Here is a 10808-nt window from a genome sequence, read left to right on the forward strand (position 1 = left end):
AAATTAGAGACTTGTTATTATAATAATGAGAAACATGTCTTTTATAATTTTTAGTCTAATTGTTCTTGATCAATATATGTGTGATAGAATTTATTGGATAAATATTAATATATCTCATTTATTAAATTGTACATATAGATGATGCATATATGGATATGATCATTGAATTGACTCAACTGAGAATTCTTAATGGTTGAGATTACATTAAATTGTCAATAGGAAATTCTCAAGAAGAAATGAAATAGTTTCATTTGACCTGAGATTAACATAGTAATTAACATGTTATTTATCATATTTTGATTTCGGACACATAATGTCTCAGGACGTTATGTGAATGAATATTGGGCATGATTAAATGCTTGTAGAATTAAAGACTAATCAAGAAGGAATCCATCAACTCTTGATAATGAGTTTGAGCTCTATAATAAAATAAGACATTGGTCAATGTATTACAATGAATAAAGAAATGAGTTTCTTTGAGTCATGATGACAACTTATTAAAGTTTGACAATTGTACCATACTTTAAAGTTAGTTCAGAGTTGTAAAGATGGAATGAGATATTTTAATTAATCTTCTAGTGGTTCTTGAAAGTAAAGTATATAATAATTCATGCTAACTGATTGTTAAGGAGTGTTGCTAGACGCCAATCTTGATTATTAAATTAATTTAGTTAATTTACTACGTATTGAATCTATGGGGTCACACACTAACTAGTGTTCTAATCTTTGCTAAATAATTATATTATTTGATAATTAAATTAGATAATTTAATTTGATCGATAAATAATTTTATGAAATATTATTTTAATTGTTTGCTAGCACTAAGAATTTAAATAATAAATAAATCATATTCTAAAAACTAGTTTTATGTAGATGGAAAAGTTAAAAAAAAAAGTAATTGCGTTGCTTATGAAATGATATATGGTGCAGTTTTTTCCTTTAGTTTTAAGGGTAAAATTATCTTATCATAATAAACCTAAGGATATAAATGTAATAGTATATCATATTTTCTATGTTTTTTGGCATCACTTGCCTCTAGTACTGGAGAGGAGTCTCATTCATATATGGTGTTATTTTGCACCATTTCAATGAAGAGGCACTAGATGGAAGAGTCACCACTTTATATTTATATATGACATGAAGAGAGAAGACTTGTGATTCTCCCAATTCTCTCTCCTTGCAGTGTGCATGTGTCTAAAGAGACTTATTCTATCTCTCCCTCTTGTGTTCTTTTCTAAATGAAAAATGGGATATGTTTTTTCCCAAACACAGTGCAACTTAAGAGAGAGGGGGGAAAATTGTTTCCTTCATTGCGTGTGCAATATCTAAAAAAGACAAGTGTGTTGTTTTTGTATAAATGTTGTCTTTATTGTTTGTTACATTTATATACAAAAGAGTTTTGTAAGTAACAAATCTTAGTTTTAAAGTACTCTGCTTTATGTTTTATTATTTAAAAGAGTTGATAGCAAAAATTAGACTCGGTGTGAATATACGTGTAGAGTCTTCATATTTTTGAAGAACAACATCAAAGATTCAAGAACTACAATCGGGTACGCATTTTATATGCAGTTGTTCAGTTTTGGTTGAATAGTTCAATTTAGTAATAAACATTGTCTTCATCTTATTTAGAGGAAAGTTTAAGTTCCAAAATTAGCTGTTTAATTGGTATGAGAATTACACACTGGTCATTCAGAATTTAACCATTTGTTAAGCTCTTCTACATAAATACATCTTACATACAACAACTCCCATGCTTTTCCATACTGAATGGGACTTCATTTCCACCCCTTTAATCCAACAATATAAGCAGCCAAATAATTAAAAAGGGTCAAATTATAAAATAAAAAAAACTGCCAACCTAAAATATACCTAAGATTGTTAAATTATGCAGGTTTTTTCTATACTATCGAGGGTATCCCCTCACCCTTTTTGAGTAAGTAACTAATCTCTTTCGGAGCACGGGGCCGCCCCTCCTAACAAATGTCATCCCCAAGAAATCGAGCCCTTGTTAAATTACGCAGTGTCACGATGACAAAATACCCAAAGAAGAGTGCTTCTTCTGCAGTTTTCCTTTCAATTGTCTGATCTTTGCTTCCACTCTTGCTGTGAATCCAATCTGAGTTTCTTGTCTTGCTTTAGACCTCTCCCTTGTCCACATGTGATGATCTTCAATATCCTTTCGGTAGTACTTGATTTCTTGGATAATGTGATGATCCATGGGATTGAAACATCTTTGGTAGGATATGTGAGCAAGATAAGGAAGATTGCATATAACTGTAACTAAAAGTGTTGCTATCCAATATATAGGTGCAGGACCCAGAGCTTCAACTAGTATTTGGTAAGCAGTTCCGGAATACTCAGGAGAAAGCGTGCCGTATAACAAGAGAAAAAGGTACCAGGTTGTTATGCTTCCCCATACAAACAGGTGCTGAATCCATGTAAAATGGCTCATTATCAGCGCGATCTGGCAGTTGACGGCCCAGATGATGCAAGTGAACATTGTGGTCCCGACAGCAGCCATATCAGCAGTCTGGCCGTTAGAACGGAATGCTTTGTCGTTGAAGATGGCGATGTTAAGGAAGAAAATGACTAGGGAGGAATAGAGACCATTTCCCATCCATCCCAATATTCTGTACCAGTCGAAGAACAGATTTTTCGGCCCTTGTTGATACAGTGCAGGAAACTGCAAACAGCCGAAAAGTCATCAATCGGCTGGATTATTCCAACATGGATGAATATGGAATACATCCAATATATTTCAAGGGAACAAACCTGTAAGCAAACTTCTGATGGAACATCTTGTTCAAAAACACCAAGTGAAATGACAGGTAATGATGTCAGAACAACATTGAACAATATCATGTACCAGTCATCGTAAACTGATTGACCGGAGAAGGATGTAAAGGCCTCAAAGTAGAAGATGGTGAGGCCAAATGCTATATTCTTGTAGAAGAAATAACATATCTGTATGAATAATATAGGTCAGTTTAGAAGAGAAATACAGGAATAAATGCATAACAGAAATTAGAAAGATACAAAATGTAAAAAAAAATGTTATGTGCTGTTTTTATCCATGCAAAGGATGCACAGCACACAAGACAATGAAGGCAAGGCATTCGACATGTAAGAATAATGATCAAGATCGATTACCATTTGGGCTATTCTCTTATAACACCAGTGTCCATGGACTACCAGAAGCCGCTCTAAAAATCGAAATTGGGCAATAGCAAAGTCACTAGCCATCACTGCCTGAAACGAAGTTGCAAGCTTGAGTTCCACAACTTGTAGAAATCATACATGATTCTACACATAAAAATATATGTGTGCACTTTTTAGATTTGCAAATATGAAAAAGAACAGCATAGTGCATGACTCCTAGTGGGGTCTGGGAAGGGTAGTTATACATGCCTTACCCTCACCAGAGAAGAGGTTGTTTCCAGGATTTGAACTCATAACCTATATATAGGTCACACGGTAAGCAACCCTACTTGCAAATATGAAAATGACAATTAATGAGTGGACATGGTCCAACCTTAGTTTTTAACTAAACTATGCTACTACTATTCTACATGAGATGATATTAACAGTTAACATGAAAATGGGAGTACAAAACTTGGCTAATTTTAAATATCTAGATGAAGGAAAGCAACAAATTTGCTAAATTACTTATTAGATGACAATTCCTAATTCATCTCTTCTTTTTTTTAAAACAACTGTAAGATGGGTTGCACAAAACTAGAAGATACTTCTATTTAACATATAATAAATATGAAAAATGTCAATTAACAATTAACACTTGCTAGCAAGCAAGCATGAATTCTAGCCTTCATGGGCTCACTGGGATGAACAGCAGAAAGTTTGTACTTCATTTGTAGCAAGGAAGTGTCTCCTTTTCCTCAATTTATAGAAAAGATGACTTTGAAAATGATTATTCGAAATGCAAAGAGAAGTTCACTCTTGTACTGCATATTTTTTTATAACAAGAAGGCTACCGGAAAGGCTTGACAAGAAAACTGGTCCACAGATAGACAAACGGAGCCCAAATATGTAAAACCAACAAGGCGGGTTCTGTTCCTATAACCTCAGTTTTTTAATATATAAAATATTAAAGCTACATAAATGTATAAAAAAATCTTTATGAAATATAAAGCATATGGCATTGCAACTTGCAACAGTAGAGATTAGAATCAACCCATGATATGCAGTTGATAGTTTTGCGGGACAAAATTATGCTTAAAGAGACAGTTATGTATGCCACTGACCTGCATACCTTCAACCCCACTGATTCCAACACCAATATCTGCTTCTTGAATCATCCCAACATCATTTGCACCATCACCTATTGCTAGAGTGGTCTTCCCAGTTCCTTCTTTCACTAACCTTGTCACCTGATGGCAAAAGAATAGAAAATTACAACATTACAAAAGAGTATAGTTCTATATTTATATAGTGAGAGATTAATAAAGGCTACATACAGATGTATTTCAATCACTAATGTGCAAAACTTAACTCATGGATCCATTTGAACTTAATTGGACCTAATTTTTCCTGCCTAACTAAGATGGGTCCATGTGTACAGTCATGCACACATTTAACTCCAATAATCAACAACTAAGGACGGCCTGGTACATGAGGCTCCCACTTAGTGGGGTATGGCGAAGTTAGATGTATTCAGCCTTACCCCCACAAGTGAGAGGCTGTTTCTGGGATTTGAACATGTGACTTCATGGTCACTAAGCAACAACCTTACCCTTGCGTCAAGCTCACCCTCTACCAATAATCAACAACTGAAAACCATTAAATATTAGAAGAAAGCCTACAAAATTGCAACTAAAAGGGTGAGGGACAGAGGTCCTACCAATGCCTTTTGCTTGGGAGACACACGGCAGCAGATGACAGATGCACAATCAACAGCCAATTCCAAAAACTGGTGCTTCACATCATCCTCTAAAGCATATGTCAGAGTTTTCCCATCAATAATTAATGCAAATGCAGCATGAGGGTCTTTGTTCAGCTTTATCATTTGTGAGGCATTGATGATTTGATTTATAATGTTGTCCTTGATGATCTGGAGTGATAAAAAGAACTAGTCCTAACATACGATAAAACTCAAGTTCATAAAGTAATTCTGTTACTCTCAATAAAACATGTACCTCTTTGCCATCACTTTCTGAACTCGGAGTAGTTATACAGATCTGCTTCATGCCTTGTCGAAGCAAACTACAAGCAAATCTGTACCACAGAAAATGAAATTTCTTCATACTTTTTTCCAGAGGCAATTTTGACTAAGTTCACCCTTGATTATTAGAACAGAAATGAAATGGTGCTATAAAGCTAAACAACTTGTAGTAGACAGACCCAATGTTTATTGCAGTTTCCATCTTATCCCCTGTCAACACCCAGATCTTGAGACCCGCTTGAGCAAGTTTATCAATGCATTGGGGCACCTGAAGAGATAAAAAATTGAATTTGGTTGAAATCTTGAAGTAGATAAAAAGCAAATATATTATATACACTATAAAGAATCATAAAGCTTACCCCTTTCTGCAGTTTGTCTTCCACTGCGGTAGCCCCGACAAGAATCAACTCTTTTTCCATAAGCTCTGATATCCGCTCAAGTGTTAACTCTCTGTCCACTCCAACAGCTGATTTGGCTTTCTGAAACTCATTGTTCCAAGCAGAGAACTCTTCCTCATCAAGCTTTCTATAAGCCAGGGCTAGGGTTCGCAAACCAGCTTCTCCATATTCATTTAAATGTTTAGTAGTAGCCTCCAGATACATTTTTCCATTCTTTGACAAACGATCAAATATGATACTGCGTAACCAAGCAAGAAAATATTGAATGTCAAAGTCTAAAGAGAGATGTTAAAAATCTCAGTGAGGTTATTGACACTCGAAATTGCCTGCTCACACTCCTTGTCAACCAATCATACTTTTAGTTTTCTACTTTATCAAATTGTGATTGGTCAAAAAAGAATGTGAAGAGGCATTTAGGAGTGCCAATAGCCTCACCCAATCTCTCTATGAGACCATATGTTTGTATGTTTTTGCAAGCTTCTACTTTGGAAGCATGGAGTTCTTGTGATTATGTTTGTAAAGTAGCAATAAGCCGAGTTTTAACTCCACAAGCTTGACCAGGTTTTCAATTTTCTTTGTTCTACTGTAGAAACTGAGAGAAGGTCCTATTGGTCATTAAAACCATCCATTAAGCTGTCAGTAGTCAGGACCATAGGTCGAAATAATAGATTCTGTAATCAAACCTGTCAGCCCCTTTGCACAGAAGAAAAATGCTTCCCTCCTCATCACGTACTATCACTGACATGCGCTTTCTTTTACTAGTGAAATCTAGCAGATTCAAGAGTTTGTATTCTCTGTATCATTGACCCAAAAGTAATTAAAAATGCAGAAAAAAGACAAAGGAAAGGCTGTTGAAATAATTAGAAGGAAACGGCAAGTTTTGGAGCGCTCTGAACAAAAAAGAATAAGAATTGGATGAGCATAAGAGTTTTCATGAACACTCACCTTTCAACCACTTCTCCTGAAGCAGATAGTCTTTCACGTATGAAAACACTTGACTGAGTCCTTTTAAATAGCTCAAAACCAAACTCTCTTGCCGCTACAAGAAAAGCCCCTTCATCAGGTGACTCGGCTTCATATGTAAAACTGCCAGTGTCCTCATTCAGCTCAGGAATGGCGGTATGGCAAACTGCTAATATACGAAAAAACATCAAAAGAACATCAGCCTTGGGCTCTTTCAACCAGTTAACATTCATAAGACGGTTGTCTTCAAAACCAAATCCCTTTATGGTCTGTCTATGATCCTCATCACTATTGGAAGTAACAACAGACTCCAGTTCAATTTGTTCAGCTCTTCTAACATCTTCCCATGAAACTTTAGTCTTGGGCATGGGGAAATTTGAGAGATCTGAATCTTCGTCCTCGAGATCAGAAGCCATCTGCTTTGCTGCAGCAAGTTCAACGTCACTTGAACGCACACCATATGCAGTGCCAGCAATGGAACACTTCAAGAAGTCCATCTGATTGCAGGTTAAAGTTCCAGTTTTATCGGAGAGGACAGTGTCCACCTGTCCCAACTCTTCATTCAAATTTGACGTCCGTGCATCTGCTGGAGTCCCAGTATCTTCGTCATACATTTGAATATCTTGGTTGATGAAGGTTGCCTGTAAAACCTTCACAACCTCAATCGAAACATAAAGTGAGATGGGTATCAAATATCCATAAAGAATGAGTGCAGTAACCAGATGACTAATCCCAGCCACTCCAATTTTCTGGGGATTATACTGAGTATCAATATTGTCCGGCCGTAAGTACCACCATGCTGTGGATTGGTACTTAGTCTTTATGACAAATCCTATGGAACTAACAACAGATATCAAAATAAGGACAGTGAAGAGAGTGTATATGATATAATCCATCTTCTTTTCGATCGTGCTCCTTTTTGAAGGGGATCTTGTGGAATTTTGCATGACTTTGCTATCATGACCAGTGAAAATGACCACCCCATAGATGTAGTCAGTGTTACGGAGCTTAGAATCTCTGAGGAGAATTTGACTAGGATCAAGAGGATAAACCTGGCGTTCATACTCTAAGTTTCCAACAAAGGTGTAAAGATTGGAGTTTGGGTCTTCGCAACGTATTGTTCCAGTGAAATCCTTAAAGGCTCCATCATTATCTAGAGTCAAGGTAGTCTCCAAAGATCTTTTCACCTTCAAGTTGGTCTCACCATCTAAATTCATTGTCTCCACATAGCATATCCCGTCCTCGTAACTTGATGACAAGAGAAGCAGATCAGCTGGGAAAAAATGATCCTTTTCTACTTTTACCACATCCCCAACCATAATGTTCTGCCACGATCTTGGACCAAAAACACCATTGTCTTTATGCTGATTAACTTTCCGGCGATTAACTTTGACATCTTGAACAAACCTTCGTGAATCTTCCAATGCTTCCTTTGCCATACTAAGCCCCACGACAAAAGCCAGAGGAGCAATCATGCTTAGCGGGCTGAAAGGTGACATCGAAGAGGTTGAGAGGCACGCAGCCAGAAGGAAGTATATATTAGCAACCCTTCGAAATTGTTCAAAAAGCGCTTTGGGCAAAAATGTAATAACATTGTATTTCGTCGTGGATATATCATTCTTGCAGTAAAATAGAGGTTTCCTTTCATGGACCAGAGGCTGGTTGCAATGGACAGTTCGTGAAAAACCAGGACCTTGAAGTGGATGAGGCTCCTCCTCGGAGGTAGAAGGCCGAAGGCAACCGAATGTGTAAAGATTGCTCCTCCGGAGCCTTGCCCTTATTCTCCCCCGTGCCATTCACCAGGATTTCAGCTCAAGGTGGTAGTTATATTCAAGGTTTTAAATCTGGATCCGCAACCGCTACAAATGCCAATATGTGACAGTATTCGAATCTTCACCGAAACTGTATTGCGACCACATCAACAGCAGATGTCACCAGTTGTCCGAAACATCAAGGTTTTCGAAGCTTCCGAACCAGTTATTTAAAACCTTGGTTATATTTAACCACCAAGATGAAAATCCCAAATCTTCAAATATAGTAAACCATTACTCTTGCACTCATCATATCCCCAATTTATTCTTCTAAAACCTACCAAAAACAGACGCATCAGAAATAATTACTCTAAGCACATAAACAGATTAATAATTAAAATCTACATATTGCAGATAACTGAAACCAAATAAATCTAGTTTCATGCATGAAAACAGAATAACATAAAAATCGGAACAAAAACCACCAATTGAAACCCAAAATTAATATTCCTCTGGGTGTTTCAAATTGAAGTTGTCACAATTGCCGTGGCGGTTGTAGATATTGTGATTGGGATGTGAATCCGTTGCATTGCAGCCTGATGTGGCCCAACTACAGTCCGATGTGGTTGGTTGCGTTGCAGCTCGTTGCAATCACATAATTGTGATTCGGTATCACACCGCAACTGATGTCACAACTTTGATGTGATGTGTTTGTTGCAGTCACCGCAAGCACAATGTGATACTCAATTTGAAACACTTCCTCTATTACACTTACATCACAAAATTTCAAATTTCAAGAAACAATCTAAAAGTTAAGATGAGAATAATTTATAATAAAAAATTAACAAAATTATACAAAAACTACCGAGATCCCTTACATACTTGAGAAATTGAATCAACAAACTATCACAATGTCTTAATGCATTCACCTTCAGAATTTCAAAACAGCTGAGAGAAACAAAATCCTTCACTTCTTTTAACTAATTTTAATTTCTCTCAAAAACTGAGTAATAACTATTAATTATTAATGATCAATGCAGGTAGATTAATGGTAAAAAAAAAGCAACGAAATTGAAAACAAAAATTATTTTATTAAAAAAAACGATGCTGGAAAAAAAAAAGCAAAATGAAAAAACGAACATTGCGCACGAAAAAGAGGAAAAATTTGAAAATGCACCGAACGTTTGAGGGGTTTCATGATTGATTTTTAAAAAGTCGTAGTTATTTTGGGTCGTGGTTAAAAAATTTCGAGCTTTTTTTAGATGTCATGGTTTAGGAAAAGTACCTGTTTTTGCTTTGGTTTTTTTCTTCTTTTCATTTTTTTTTGTTAATATAAATATCTATGAATAGATATGGGTAAAAAAAAGATTTATGTAATGATGATATAAAAAACACATATATACTATTATTGTATACATTTTTTTCTCTTTCTTTTAATGTAGAAAATAGGATTATATGAGGTAGAGATACTTGATATTCTTGACTATCATTACATGCAAGTTTAATTGGGAGATAGAATTGAAATATTACAATTTTAGTGTATCTTTTTAATTAATTATTATCAAATTAGTATAATTTTTATAGAGTTAGGGTGACATTTGTTTCTTATATTTGTGATGGGTTATTATTAAATATATTTTCTTTAGAGTAAATATAGTGTTTATTTTTAAGGTTGTTCTTAATAGAATAAGAATATTTTCATTTTTTATTTTATGAATTTTGTTCTTAAATATCAATAACAACGAAAGAGCGAAAAATATAGATGTATGGTTAAAAATAGAGTAGGTTATTACAAATAAGAACAAATATGATATTTTGGTTAATCTTACTGCAACAAGTTTTGAGCACCCAGAATTCACAAGTGAATGCTTATTTGTTTGATGCACAATGGAGTGAATGAAATTGGTTTGAACTGATTCAACATTATTGGTGAACAACTCCTATTAGCATTGATGAGGAAAAAATTATGGGTAAGACTGCATTTCTAAGAAACAACTAAACAATAGTAATGGTATTGTGAATGGAACTTAAGATAGCCCACTATTATATAGGTCCATATTAAAACTATACTGTTGGGAGGGGCATTGGATCCCTAAAGTCGGTGATTCAATTTCTAGAAGACACTTGTTGAGATGGACAGTTATAAACCCAAAAAAAAATCATCTCAAAATGATATAATTTGAGGAAATATAATGTTTCTAAAATATATTAATTTTATAGTAACATAATATTACATATATGAAATACTAATGAAAAGTATAACAGTTAATAGTTTATTGAATGATAATGTAAGATTTTTGTTATATTATTAATGCATCATTATTAGTCATATCTAGGGCTGGAAATGAGCCGAACGGAGTTGAACCAGAGCTCAGCTCGGTTCAGCTCGATAAGGATTGGTTTAGCTCGAAACTCGACTTGAGTTCGATACGAGTTATTATTTTAGTTCGAGTTCGGCTCGGTTAAAGTTCGCAAACTGTTCAGTTCAGTTCGAATGGTTCATTTGGACAACTCAAA

General features: G+C 35.2%; 1 protein-coding gene across 4 annotated transcripts; it reads right to left on the minus strand.

Moving 5' to 3' along the window:
• Positions 1940 to 9535, minus strand: LOC109357053 (probable phospholipid-transporting ATPase 4). 4 transcript variants are annotated; one of them, XM_019600757.1, is made up of 11 exons: positions 9469 to 9535; positions 6523 to 8628; positions 6261 to 6371; positions 5539 to 5815; positions 5359 to 5447; positions 5154 to 5232; positions 4859 to 5086; positions 4263 to 4388; positions 3151 to 3249; positions 2773 to 2964; positions 1940 to 2683 (listed from the first exon to the last, which is right to left on the minus strand). In XM_019600757.1, exons 2-11 carry the CDS (start codon positions 8334 to 8336, stop codon positions 2024 to 2026), a joined length of 3675 nt encoding a protein of 1224 aa, XP_019456302.1. In that variant the 5' UTR covers positions 8337 to 8628; positions 9469 to 9535; the 3' UTR covers positions 1940 to 2023. The 4 variants fall into 4 exon arrangements, with proteins under 4 accessions (XP_019456302.1, XP_019456300.1, XP_019456299.1 ...); XM_019600755.1 differs by lacking the exon at positions 9469 to 9535 and adding an exon at positions 9221 to 9342; XM_019600754.1 differs by lacking the exon at positions 9469 to 9535 and adding an exon at positions 9174 to 9335.

This window comes from Lupinus angustifolius, chromosome LG09 (genome assembly GCF_001865875.1).
Source record: "Lupinus angustifolius cultivar Tanjil chromosome LG09, LupAngTanjil_v1.0, whole genome shotgun sequence".
NCBI lineage: Eukaryota > Viridiplantae > Streptophyta > Magnoliopsida > Fabales > Fabaceae > Lupinus > Lupinus angustifolius.